We start from the raw sequence: 15,175 nt of genomic DNA on the forward strand, positions 1-15,175 counted from the left end.
CAAGCAGTGCCTGTGAGCCTGGGCATGGTCTCCACCAGGCTCTGCAACACAGCCAGGTGAAGAACATGCTAAGTGCGCATGAATACTAAACATTCATGTGCACTCAGGGAGTGCAAATCACTCCTCACTTTGTTCAGACCCGCCCCACCCCAACCTGGCTCCAGTCCAGCACAGAAAAATAAAATTATAATAACATCTTGTTATTATCATTTTCTTTTTTGCACTGCTCAAATAGCAGTGGGGCGACGCTCCTCTGCCTTAGGAGGAGCCAGCACTGGAATAAAGAATTGCTAAGGTTTGGGATAGTGCAAGAACAGCACATCAGACTTAGACAGAGAGATGAGTGAGTGGTCAGTGACCTGGAGAAATGGGTAGAAATGTTAAGGAGGTTGGTGGATCCTTTTTACGCCAGGCTACCATGAATAAGGAAAGAAAGTAAGGCAGTGCATAACCATTTAAGGAGGTGACATTCATGCCTTACGACTCACACGGTGCCACCGTGTCTCACATCATTTCGGCTCCCTTCACACGGTCACCTGGTGGCAGGGAAAACAAGCTGAAAACCACTGTAAACAGTGAATTTCCCAGCTCGTTTTCGGAGGCTGCAAGCAGCCCATGTCCATTAAAACGTATGAAAACACCCCAAGACATTGGGGACAGCCTCTCATGACACTTTGTTTTGGGAAGGGGTGGGGGAACTTGGTGAGGGGCTACTTGATAGCTCTTAGCACCAGGCACCTCCAAGGCCCCACCCCCTCCTCAGCCAGTGAAGTTTTTTTGTAAGTTGGCAGGTATGGACATTGGTAGGGCAGGGTGGAGGGGGAGCCCATACCGTCTAGTATCTAAACTGCACATGGAAAGGAAAATGGTGCGTGCATTGGATGTTTATTGGTGCACACGACAAATACGATGGGGACAGGAAACTGTTCGGAGCAGCAGTACTCTAGCTGATATAGCAGAAAGAACGGATGTCCACTCGTGAATAAATACAATGAGGAGTTACGCATATATAGCGATTTCCACTCTCACCAGAACCCACGTGTGGGTTGGAAGTATCACCATGCAGAAAAGCAGTTCATTGGAAGTGATAGCCCTGAGAAAGTCACAGGATTACTGCCTATAGCGACGAAACGTGTTGGCTGTTGTTGGCTGTTTGGAAGAAATCCGAATAAAGCAAGACAAGAATTTGAATTGAAGACTAAATTGTTGACCTATACTTTGATTGTGTTATATATGTGTATTATTGAAAAAGGGAAACCGTGCTTAAAAGTATATGTGTGCTTGGGAATAAGAAATTATTGGATGTTTAATACAGTTGCTGGGAAGCGCTGCATATAAAAGAGAAATGGAAGTGTGAGTGGCCTCCGTGGGTAGCTTGGTTGCAATGTATCAAACCAGTGGGACTGCGCATGATCGATTAGGCACCACCCATCTATTTGAGCGGACATCCAGTGTTTTGAGGTGTTTAAAATGGTTGCTAAAACGTAATAAACACATTTGAAAAATATGAGAACTGCTCTCCAGGAATAATTTCTGTCACTTTTACATGGGCTGAAATGTTTTTTTTTACCATATCCCATCACGGTATAAATAACTTATAGGACCAGCCTTTAAGATATGCCCACTGGATTTTGTCAATGGCATCTAGTGATTGAATTTCTCTATTAAGTGGGTATCAGGAGCCAATGAGAATGCATGTCAGGCACATACCTAGCAATATAAACAGTACATCGAACTGTGCAGCCCTTCTATTGGTTGCAGACCCCACACAATGACAGGCCACTTATACCCACACATCAGCATGGAGCAAAATGCACAGCTCCTGTATATGCTCCAGCGAATTACGTCTCTGGAAGGCGATAATACTGACGTGTCATGATTGGAGTAGTTCGATTTGCCTAATGCTTCTTGTTTGGCCTTCATGCTCCTTCTCTCGGATTTGTGCCTTTTTTAAATGATCCCTAGGTCTGATTTTAGCTTTGGCCATAGCTATTTTTCATGTCTGGCGGTAATAAAGACCTCTCTATTTTGCTAATTTTTTTAATATAATATTTTTACTTACAAAGTTTTTTAGCCAGCCCTCTTCATCCAACGGTTTGTTACTGTGTCATTCACATTTTTCCTCTGCCCAGTACAGCATCCATCATTGAGCAGTGGTTCAGTCCACTTCAGTCAATGGCTAACTTCCCTGTGAGTGAGGGGATTCTGACATTTCACGGGGAACACTTCCACACGCACATTTGTTCTCCAATGTGGAAGGGACTACTATGTCAATGTATGCTTTTTGGAACCAATACAATATATTTTTGTTTTGACCGCCGTTTGTTTTTTTTCTTCTAGATTGACTACTGCTCAGTATCTTCCTACACAATAAAGTTTTGCACAAACTCTGACAAAACACTATAGGCATTGACGAGGCAAAGGACTAACAAGAAATCCCAGACCTATTGACTTTGCAAATGCTTGTTTGGTAATGCAAGTCTGTATATCACTTACTCTTTGCTAGACGCCTGGATGAAAAGATCCTTTTATTGGAGTTTTTCCGGTAGCTTTGGTTGGTATTTTGTAAAGGCCCTCTAGAAAGGAACCAGACGATTGAATAGTAAACAAATGTTCCCAATTGTAATAGACCTCTCACTTCTCGTTTTTGTAACAGAGGACCACGGATAACAGAAAACCCATTTAGAAGGATGCATATAATTTTTTTTTTCTTAATAAAATCTACTGAAATAAAAAAAATAAAAAATAAAAATAAAAAGAAGGATGCATGTTTCAAACCGGCCTTTAAGAAATGCAGTACTATGAGAGAAAAACACAACCTCTGTCTGTGTTATGATTGCTTCGGACACTATTATATATTGAACATTATTTGTATTTTAATACCGTATATATTGTGAGAGCAGAGTATCAATGTTCTAATTCGTACATCAGGCTACTGTTATTTTTTTCTAACAAATGCACTCATGCCAGAAAAAGCTGTGGCATAAACAACATGAGCATGTATTGTCAAAACACAAACACACAATTGAGGCTCCACTTAGTTCATACACACTTAGATGGCTATCTGCCACGCAAGACCTGCTTCCAAATGCGAAGCCATATTGGTAATCGAAGAAAGAGGTAACCTGCTCAAACATATTTATTTACCAAGAATTATTTGAGTACACTGTAATAAAATGTGACCGTTTGCATGCACACAAAGATACAACCACACCCTCCTCGTCTGATTCTAAGAGAGCCCTTAAAGTGACCAGCATTCATCCAGTGGTGGAAGTGAGCAGTAACTTTGCTACTGAAGTGATCGAAATAGAGTGATGTGCATTGAAGGCATAGTTTACCTGTATTGGTATTCTAGCCTAGTCGCTCCCACTGTGTTCAGTTTCAAAGAAGTGGTGTGTAACATAGGCCCCCGCAGCCCCGAGCTTCAGGGGACCCCCTCAGCACAGTATCCTTGCCTGAGGGTGAACAGCCTGTATAACGAAACTTTTACAACGCACTACCATTATGACGCAACCATTACAACGCAAACCATTACAACGCATTGCGCTGGGGGGCGCTCTAGGATAGGGAATAGATTTAATTTACTATCCAACACCTTCCCTAGTGTCCACGGGGACTGGAGTTGGAATAGTAAATTAAACTATTCACTATCCAGCACCCCAAAGCGCTATGCGTTGTAATGGTATTCGTTGTAAAAATCGCATTGTAAAAGCATGCGTGGTAAAAGCATGCGTTTTAACGTCATACATCCTAGCAGAGCTCTTGGCTGAGTCTGGAGGCGACCCCTCCATATTCTTTGCAGGGGGGTCCCCTTCAAGTTTCCTTATGCCACTCTTTCAAAGCCTCGTCTTTGGGCACAATGTAGCCTTGCTATAAACTGGACTGACATTTGGACCACCGCTGGTGGTATTCCAAGGCTTTTGATAATGGTCAAGCTTTAGTTTTATAACTTTCCACCCAGATTAGGCTTCAACTAAATCATCCTAGAGTCTTGGGAGATGGGTGGGGCTGGAGTTATGGGGAGAAGCCATTTTTATTGTTGTTTGCCCTTTATTTTCTCTTCTGAGATTTGTTCTTGGAAGGCTATCACTTGATAATCACAAGTTGTAACACAAATGAAAGTAACAACTAAGGGAAGTCCAGAAACATAGATGTAGCACTGAGTAGTCAGCTGAATAAATCGCATTCACCACAGAAATGTTCACATAATGTAGGAAATGCTGCAGTCAGTTGATGTCCGTAGTACTTATGTCTGATAAATATACTTCTATATTTTATAATAAATATAAATATTGTTATCATCAGGAATTGGCAATTTGTTTCCCTAAGAGACAATACGATAGACCTGGATAATTCACCAACCGTGTTGGTAGCAGAAGCTTCAGAAGAAGGGTGTGGCTAAACATGGTAACAATCAATTGTAGAGTTCTATTTAATAAGTCCGTCTAAATTTCACTCAAATCTAAATCCATGCTCAGCTCTGCCATGGTTATGCAGATGAGGCTTTCCAATTAAGCCACTGTGGGTTGACTCAGTCTGAACTTCTTGTGCATCAAAACTCTGCCCTCAACACACCTATTTTATTCCAGTCTCTTTCAACAGTCGCTAGCCTCAGTGATATCATGGTCTAAAATTGGTTCCACTAGGAGGTTGTTTGTGGTAACTGATTGCTTGTTAATCTAATTAAGTGGTAGGTGAATCTGGGCACATATACCACTGTGAGCATAGCAGTGAAACAGCGCCTCTTGTCATCTGCTTGTGAAGGAAGTTGATCATTATCAGCCCTGACATTATAATCTCCATGACCCAACCACCAAAACACCCTGTATTGAAAGCTGTGGTGCTTTTGTTAACCAGAAGATATGTCATATGGGCCAAGCTGGTTAGATGACAATGTGTGAGACAAACCCTCGTTAGGTGGGGAAGAGGCAGAATCCAGGAGTCTGAATGTAGCACATGTCATTGGGCATCAGGAGGAGCAGACCCTCCTGGATTCTGCACATTACATTTTTTGAAAGATAGGTTTCACCCTCCTTACTGTAAATGACCTGGGAAAGTACTGGTCTTCACAACTCAGTAGGTTTTGCAAGATCAAGTGACTTTTTTTTTTAAAGAAGTTAAGGAGATTACAGTGAAAGAAGAGTGGTGGAATATGTTACATTGTTTACAGATGTTTGATTGTCTTATATGATGTATCTTAAAAATAATAATTTAATTCAACACTAGAAAAAATATTATTGGTTCAATATCTTTATCTTCTTTCTTCTTTTCCCAGATCTTTCCAAAAACAGGCTTACTGAAGTGCCAATGGAAGTGTGCCATTTTGTGTCGCTAGAAGCACTGAACCTATATCACAACTGCATCAAATGCATTCCTGATGCCATAGGACATTTACAGATGCTGACTTACTTGAATGTGGGGTAAGCAAGCAATTCCTTTTTACTATACCCGGAAAGAACCCGAATATAATTCCTTGTCCGTTCAGATCTACAAGTGTACTGCCAAGATATTTGCACATAATGGTGCAACTGTGGTTTCTTCTAGTCTCATGAGGTTGCTTCATTTATTAATGACTTTACCATTTTAAAACACAGATTTTGTTTACTCTTCTGAATCAATATAACTATTGAGGGCCCCCTTCCACAGCATGTACCTTGAAAATCCATGCCACTTTAATAAATACTTATCTGTACAGTCACAGCATGAAGCAGTCAGTGGGTAATAATGGGGCTTCATTTATGTTCTAAAGAAACATGCCAGTGTTGTAAGTTTCACAAATTAATGGAATGGGGTTAATCAGTTCCTGAAATACAAAGTCCATGGCTTCTAGTCTATTCAGCTGTGATAAACTGATAGGAGTGCAGCTTATATCTGCATGTGGAAGTCCAACCACCTCATTGAGATGGTGAGATCAGCTTCACTCAAAACCACTGACTGCATAGGCACTCATTTTAAAGAGTTTAAATTATTATTATTATTTTTTTTTAGTCGGCCAGCATTTTACTTAAATCAACTCCACAGTGTCTACTACCAACATATCGCGGTATCTAGAAGTGGTGTTCTATTTCCAGGGTTTAATCACCTTGACAGTATGTATAATGTTACGCATGCTGATATCATTGGCTTCAGTATTTTAGTATTCAGCCATTTTAAAGCATGGGTTTCTGAGGCAGTATTTGCTGTACATTCACTTGAACCTTACTTGTAACTGGGAACAACGTCAGCTCTGTTGTTTTTAGGAAAGAAAAATCTCATTCAGTGACTTCCAGGGTTCACCTTTGTGAAAGACAACCATTGGATTCTAGTTTTAGTGAGTCACCGCCTGCTTTGATTAGCTAGTGCTTACTTGGTGGCATCAAATATTGGGGACACTTAATTCCAAAGATAGCAGATGTCCAATATACAGCTAGTGCGTAACCTATACTGAACTTTAAAACTCCATCCATTGTACACAGTGAGTGTAGAATAGGTTCACAATAGAACCAAAAAACGCTTGTGATGTTTCAAGATGCTTACATGCACATTTATTACAACTGTAACAGCAACCCCGAAAAGTAGGTCTTTACCATAGGAGCTTGTACACCAGTACAACTCATCTTGATCACTCTGCAGCTACAACGAGAAGTGAAGTGGGAAGCTGAGAAGGGCAGTAAGTAAGCTATTTATTATTTGGGAGGGATTTGGGTGGAAGGCCTATACTAGGTGTATTCCCATAATCGGCACTGCTAATGAAACAAAGTAAAAAATAAAATCCCAGATTCAACTGTCCCCAAGAAGGTATAAATGCCATTAAAAGCACTAGTGCAATCTGTCAAATATTGGCAATGTGATGAAAGTCTTCGATCTGCATTTTGTACCCAAAGGCCAAAGAATTAAGTTAATCTGCACTGGTTACACTTCTCTGTAGTTTTTTGTGTTTTGTAAATGTATTTCTATTTGCTTACTTTGTCATTCACTGACTCTTTATTTCTAGAACTATCCAATCTTAGAGCTAGGTTTAGGAGTTCCTCGCACTCTGTAGATTGAAGCTCCTTTTTGAGGTGGAGCATCCTTTCTATCGTATGCAGACCATGACATGACATTGACATTAGTTTCTGTTCTGGCCAGGCTATTCAAGAATGAGCCTGATAAACTATATTGTGCACAATAATATGTGCCACCCGTCATTAAAATCTAGTAGTTTGTTATCGATGGATGGTTCCATCTTTTGTCAAGTCAAAATTCACACCTACTTCTTTCTTAAAGACTGTGAGCCGTACTTTAATTCACTATACAGTTTAGTAGGGGAATGGAAATTCATCCAACATGAATATTTAGCTGGGCTCTGACAGTGGAGAAAGGACAGCTGAATCTTGTTGATACATTTCTGCATCATGTACCTGTTCAGATTGCTGGGTGATTTTGTCAGTGTGAAGGCTACATCATAAGTAAAACTGAAAGAACTCAAGGTGGTTTGAGTCTCCTTGGTGGTTGAAAGTGTGTCCCAAATGGATTTGCTCTCAAATAATTAGGAGGTGGGTAGATGAGTGAAGGTTGTGATAGTTGAGGAACTTATGCCTTGCAACCTGTTGATGCTTGCATTGACAATGCTGGAGCAAAACAGTTGTCTTGCTATTTGTAGTGCCATGGAATTGATTGTTAGCAAGTTGTGGAGTTTAGATCCATGCCTCTCATGTGGTAAGATACATGCAAACTCTCAGGTTAAAGTCTGCAGCTTTCATTGGGTGAACACACGTCCATATTCCACAACGTTTTGACACAAGTCCCAGATAAAGCAACTGGAAAAAGCCCAGACCGGACAGAGAAAGGAGATTAAGAAATGTACTGAAGGTACACACATCAATGACCCCAGAATAGAAAACAGAAATGTAGCAAGTGTTCAACTACGTGAAAGCATTAAAAAATACATTAATATTATCCTCATGCTTTAGTATTCCCAGCAGAGCATCACTCGTTGAAATTAAATAACAGGTTTGTTTACAGGATATAAACATTGTAGCTTAATGTACAACTCATTGCAAACACCTACGCATTGTGCGTTACTCTACAATCCCTCATGACTTTGGACACCTTTGATTGGCTTTTGCTCATTTGTGCTGTTTCTCAGCCACTCCTCTTCAGTAATCAACGTGGCACCAATTATGAACATAGCCTAAACAATACCAGTTTTCAACTTTGTTTCTCTGTGGAAAAAACTAGCAAGGCCTGGTTTAAGAATGAAAGCACAATACTGTTTCACAAGAGTATGGAAATCCTATACCTTTCTTTATGGCCATTTAGTGTTGTATTTGCCTAATATAGTCTCTGTTTGGCAACATATAGTAAGCAAATGTTCCCCTAGCTCTATCTGAATAACACTATAATATGCCTAAGCAGTCGCTTGCAGTAGATAATTGTTCCCTTTGCAGAATCTTGCAGCGATAAAGTATCCATTGTAATATTTTTCCAAACGATAAACTCATTCCTTGGCTTTCCTGTTTTCTGTTTCTATTTGTTGTGAATTCAGATGAGGCTTTTTCAGTGTTTTTCACTTTTTTAAAAGATGTAAAATCATCAGTTATCGGTGTTACTCTTTTCTTTACTTTATACAAAACCATGGAATTGTGTTTTCTTGGTGCTCATAAAAAATGTGGCTTTTATTTCTTCCTTCCATCGGCCATTCCTACTGTTAACTCTCTCATCCTTTTTTCTTGTTCCTAATTCCCTTCAAAGTACAGTTTCCTAGAATTTGCTCTTCCAAGTAACTTAACTGTTTCCATCACCTCCCTATCTCATTTCCCAGTGCTCAAACTATTTTTTCAGTGGCCTAGTTCCAGTCTATGTCCTGAATGCATATGGATGGTGATTTGTTTGCACCCCATAAAGTTTAGATTACAGCAGATAAAAATGTTACTGGTGAGAATTTTACACGCCTTCCTGCTGCTCTATTCGTTAGACAAAAGACAAAGGTTGACTGAATGAAGATTTTGTACTTGGGAAATTATATATTGTGGGGTGTTGGTGCACTTTTAGAGCTAACCAATATCACATTGCCCCTTTCTTTGTCTCGCGATATCAAGAAAGGATTGGGTTTATAAATGTAGTAGTATCTTGTCCAGGTTCATTACTGCTCTGCATGGTCATAGGGTAGTCATCTTCTGAGGAATTAATATGCAGACTGTTGGCTGTTCGGTCTTTAGTGGCAGCACAGCAAACTATGCTGTTGTGAGGCTAAGCTAGTAAAGCAACTTCATGACCTGGAGGATGCCTTGCGTTGTTTGTTTGAGCAATTAATACCATGAATAAAGTTTATTTTTCATTGTTGACCCATGTCTAAGGGATTTTGTTTGTTTGAAAGCCAACAGAAGCTCAACTCCACCCTCAACCGCAATGCCCCCTCCACCTCGACCGACGGTAACCTCGCAGTCAAAGAACTACACAGATGGCTCTCCAACTGCGTGGACGAACTTGCACCCCTTCGCAACCCTGACAGACAGCGCCCCAGAAAGGCCACCTGGTTCACCGTCATCCTCCAAGAATCCAGACGCACCTGCAGATGTCTCGAGAAGAACTGGTGAAACAGCAAAACCTCAGAAGACTGCACCACATACAGGAACGCCATGACAGAATACCACAAACGTATCAGATCAAGCAAACACACCTTCATCCTATGAAAGATCACCACCAACTTCAGCAACCCAAAGGAACTCTTCAGCATCATCCAAGAATTCACAAAACCACCCAGTGAGGCCACGGACATCACCCCCTCCGAGGACCTCTGCAACAAGCTCAACTCCTACTTCCACCTGAAAATCATGTCCCTTTACGACAACTTCAATTACCAAACACTGGACTCCGAAACTACTCACCCCTCCAACAACGCCAACCAACCCACCATCTCTGCCTGGACCCCAGCTACCACCGAAGACACGGAATCGACCATGAAGGGCATCCATTCAGGAGCACCAATGGACCCTTGCCCTCTGCCCATCTTTCCCAGAGCCACCCGCACCGGAACTATGATGCATCATCAACACCATCTTCGAAACCAGCACCTTCCCCGACGACTGGAAACGAGCAGAAGTCAAGCCCCTGCTCAAAAAGCCCTCGGCAGACCCTCCGGACGTCAAGAACTACCATACCATCTCCCTCCTCCCCTTTGCAGCCAAAGTCACAGAGAAGGCTGTCAACGCCCACCAGACAAAGTTCATCGAAAATAACTCCATTCTCGACCCCTCCCTATCTGGATTCCACAGAAACCACAGCGACCGCACTACTTGCCACCACAGATGACATCTGCACCCTCCTCCACCAAGGCCACACTGCCGCCCAGATCCTACTCGACCTCTCCGCAGCTTTCAACACCATCTCCCATCGCACATTCGCCGCTAGACTCCAAGACGCCGGCATACAGGGAACTGCCCTCAAATGGCTCTGCTCCTTCCTCACTGGCAGAGCCCAAAGGATCAGACTGCCACTCTTCCTCTCCAAACCCACAGAGATGAACTGCGGAGTACCCCAAGGATCATCACTTAGTCCAAAACTCTTCAACATCTACATAGCCCCCCTCATCAGACAGCACAGTCTCAACATAGTCTCCTATGCCGACAAACCCAGCTCATCCTCTCCTCCACCAAGGATCCCGTCAACACCAGACTCCACTTTCAGGAAGGGATGAAGGATGTCGCTTCCTGGTTGAGCAGCAGCTGCCTGAAGCACAACTCTGGGAAGACAGAGGTCCTTGTCCTCGTACCGTCTCCTACTGCATGAGACAACACCTGGAGGCCTACCGCCCTCGGAAGCCTCCCCACGCCCATGGGCCATGATCAGAACCTCGGCATCGTACTCGACTCCTCCCTCTCCATGACCCGACAGATCAACACCGTCACCTCATTCAACACCCTCCACATCTTTCGCAAGCCCTTCAAATGGATCCCCCCTGAATAAAAAAAGATTGTCACCTGTGCACTCTTAAACAGCAGACTGGACTTCGGAAATGCCCTCTAAGCCATCAACAAGTCTCTGCTCCGCAAACTCCAGACAATACAGAACACCACAGCCAGACTCATCCTCGGCATCCCTCGACATTAACACATCCCCCAACTCCTGCAAGACTTCCACTGGCTCCCAGTCGAGAAAAAGGTAACCTTCATGATACCCACGCCTACAAATGCCTCCACAACTCCGGGCCCCAATACCTCAATGCGAGAATCTCCTTACACATACCCAAGTGAAACCTACGATCTGCTGCCCTCGTCGAAACCCCACGCATCCAGAGAACCAGAACGGGCAGAAGAGCTTTCTCCTACATCGCGGACAAGACCTTGAACACGCTCCCGATCGACATCACGTGCGCCCCCTCCCTGAACATCTTCAGGAAGACCCTCAAGACCTGGCTCTTCTATGGAAAGCAGTTGCTTGACGCCCCCTCGCCCCCTCCCCCAGCTCCTTGAAACCTGCACGGGTGAGTAGCGTGCTTTACAATTCCCTGATTGATTGATTGATTGAATAGATAAAAAGAAAGAAATCGTTTTAAATCTGATTGTGACTCTGTTGTTATAGTTAGTAACCCCAAAGGTAGGAATTCTTCAAATATTAGCTCCCTAATAACTTTCCACTCATTTGACAGATCATCACAAAACCTTCCAGACCTATAGCATTTTCTACATTTGAGATGATGCAAATCTTTGTGGTGAATCATTAAGAGGGTGCGAAGATAAGAGGGACCCAAAACGCATTTTTCCAACAATTCATTTTCCATAGACTTTTTTATTTGACGTAGTGCGAGAAAGGCTGAATGGATTTACATGAAATTTGGAAGGATTATACATTATGGTGCAGAGATGATGCTTTTTGGGGACTGCAGTTAAGTAGAGTTAGTATTTTTTAATTTATAAGGCATTTAAACCTGGTGTTATCTGTCACCCCAGTCCTTTTGTGAAACGTCACAAACTTTTGTGACACTACAGCAGTAGAGGGTTGTAAGCTTACTTAGAAATATTGTTAAAAAGTAAATACATTTCCCTACCTACTACAACTTTAGTAAAGTGGTAATAGATATGGACTTGCTATGTAACTAAATATAAGGCCCTAACACTGAACACAGACAAAGTGTATTTAAAACAATATGGCTGCATTTTCACTCTCTAAAACAGCCATTACCCAATTACATATTGGCTTGTCATCACCATGTACAATGGTATACTGCAAACTTATCATGGTATACCATGGCCCAAAATATCACAAATGCCTAGCTGAATTATTGGCTCGTGGTACCACGGCAATACCAAGCTATAGAGTATTCCACTCTATGCTATTCTACTGTACGGCACTCCAGTCTACTCTATTTCACTGTATGAAACTCCACTGTACGCTACTCAACACCTTGCCACTCCAGTGTATAGCACGCCACTCTGTGCCACCTCATTCTACGCTATTCAATTGGACACCACTCCAATTTACACTACTCCGCTGTATGCTATTACTCTGTACCCCACACCACTGAATGCCACTCCAGTCTACATCACTCCATTACATGCCACTCCACTGTACACTAGTCCACTATACACTATTATAGTCTACGCCACTCCACTTTACAACACTCCGCTCTACGCCACTCCACTCTGTGCACTGTATGCCACTATTCTATACTCTACTCCAATATATGCTATTTCACTATACACCATTCCACTGAATGCTACTTCACTCTATGCTATTCCACTGTATACCACTCCACTCCATTCTACGCTATTGCATTGGACATCACTCCTCTATATGCCACTCCTTGTATGATTTTACACTCTACCCTTTTCCAGTGTACGCCACTCCAGTCTACACCACTTCACTGTACACCACTACACTGTACTCAACTTTGTTATACACTATTCCAGTCTACGCCACTCTACACCAGTACATACCACTCCACTATGATTACTCCACTGTATGCCACCCCAGTGGTTCACCACTCTATTCTACACTAGTCCATTGGATACCACTCCACATGGTTCCATTCCACTAATACATTTCACTGTACACTACTCCAGCCTACACCTCTCCACTGTATGCCACTCTACTCCACTCTACGCTAGTCTACTCTACTCTTTTCCAGTCTATGCTATTCCACTCTATGCCACTTCACTGTACTTCACTGGACGCTATTCCACTGTACGCCTCTCCACGCTATGCTATTACACTGTACAAAACTTCATTCTTTGCCCCTCTACTGTTTGGTATTCCACTGTACGCCCCTCCACTGTATGCTATTACACCCCTCCCACCCCACAATACTCCAGTCTACACCACTTCACTGTATACCACTCCACTGTATGATACTGCATTATACGCTATTACTCTTTACACCACTCCACTGTGCGCTACTACACTATATGTTATTACACTCTACTCCACTCCACGGTACACCACTCCATTCTACGCAACTCCATTCTTCGATCTTCCATTTTTTTGGTACTCCAATGTATGCTTCTCCATTCTACGCCACTCCAGTGTACTATCCGCCACTCTATATAACTCCACTGTACTTAAACTCTAGTAAACTCTATGCAACTCTACTCGACACTACTGCACTCTATCCCCGTGCATTCTATTTCCCAAATTTGCACTTAACTCTATGCCTATATTCTCTGTTGTAAAACACTCTTCTCCATTCTACAACAGTTTTCAACACTGTACGACACAGCACTCCACTCTACGGTATGAGACGCCATTCCAGTTGATAAGTTTACTTGGCTCTATGCTACGCCACTTCAATGTCTTCCATCCCACTTTATGCTAATCCACTGTACCCTACTCTACACCACTCCACTGTACACAACTCCACTCTGTGCTATTCCACTCTATGCCACTCCAATCTTCTACACTCCACTTCATAATATTCTACTGTACGCTATTCCACTGTATGTATTCCACTTTATGGTAGTATACTTTACGCCACTATAGTGTACACCACTACGCTCCATGCCGCTCCATTCTTTGACACTTTCCGCCACTCTTTGAAAGTCCACCACACTTCATGGGACTCACGGACATTCTACTCCACTCTATCCCTGTACACTTCACTGTCTAACTCTATACTCCACGCGATGCCCATACACTCCAATCTACAGAACCCTTTTCTATAAAACACAGCAGTCCACTCTACTGTACGAAACCCCACTCCAATTTATAACTGTTTACTTCCTACAGTACACTCCACGCCATGTCACTCTACAACACACCAGTACACTGTTGTATTTTACTCCACACTACGTTACACCACTCAACTCTACTCCACTGTACAAGACTTTACCTCACTCTACGCTACTATACAACAGTGCACACTACGCAGCTCCACTGTTTCACACGCTACTGTACTCTATGAATCTCCACTCTACTACATTGCATTCCACTCAGCCACATCTTCCTCCTGTCTATGCCCCTTTACTCGATTGTACAACACTGTACTATACTGTATGCCTCTGTACAACACTTTACTTCACTCTGCTCTATGATAGAAGAGTCCACTATACAACACTGTACGCAGCTCTTTGTGTGCCACTGCATTCCCCCTTTACTCCACTCAACTCTGACACAGTACTTCACTCTACTCCAATGCATGCCATGCCACTGTACACCACTCTGCCATTGTTCTTTATAACACTATGTCAATCCACTCTACAACACTGTACTGTACAAAAACAACTAGACTGTATGCCACACTACTGCCGTCTACATCACTTTCCAATATTATAGGACACCCACCTAAACACTACAGTACAGCACTCTACTCCAATTTATGACACTTTACTCAACTGTATTCCATGCCTCTCCACACTGCTGCACTCCACGCTACTATAGTCTACAGCCACTCCACTCTGACACTTTACTCCACTCTACACTACCCCACTCCAGTGTACTCCATGCCACTATACTCCACTCTACTACACTTTATCCCACTCTATGTTACTGTACTATACTCCGCTCTATGCAGCTCCACTGTCCAACACTCTACTCGACTGTATGCAACCCCACTCTACAACAAAGTACTATGCTCTAAGCCACTCTGTCACTCTTCTTCACTCTATGCCCCTCCACTCTGCTCCACTGCGCTGCACTGTATGACACTCGACGTCACACCACTCAACTTCTCTCTACGATATGCCACTCCACTATGATACAGCACTCCACTCTGACGCTATCC

General features: G+C 42.7%; 1 protein-coding gene across 4 annotated transcripts in view; it reads left to right on the forward strand.

Annotated features, from left to right (window-relative positions):
- The window catches only part of LRCH1 (leucine rich repeats and calponin homology domain containing 1), a 758,040-nt gene that overhangs the window by 327,013 nt on the left and 415,852 nt on the right, over positions 1–15,175 (forward strand). For all 4 annotated transcript variants that reach the window (XM_078657325.1, XM_078657324.1, XM_078657326.1 and 1 more), the window contains exon 2: positions 5,276–5,420. In XM_078657325.1, coding sequence (XP_078513451.1) covers positions 5,276–5,420 — 145 coding nt within the window. The remainder of the gene's footprint in view (positions 1–5,275; positions 5,421–15,175) is intronic.

The sequence above is a fragment of the Lissotriton helveticus genome, chromosome 8 (assembly GCF_964261635.1).
Source record: "Lissotriton helveticus chromosome 8, aLisHel1.1, whole genome shotgun sequence".
NCBI lineage: Eukaryota > Metazoa > Chordata > Amphibia > Caudata > Salamandridae > Lissotriton > Lissotriton helveticus.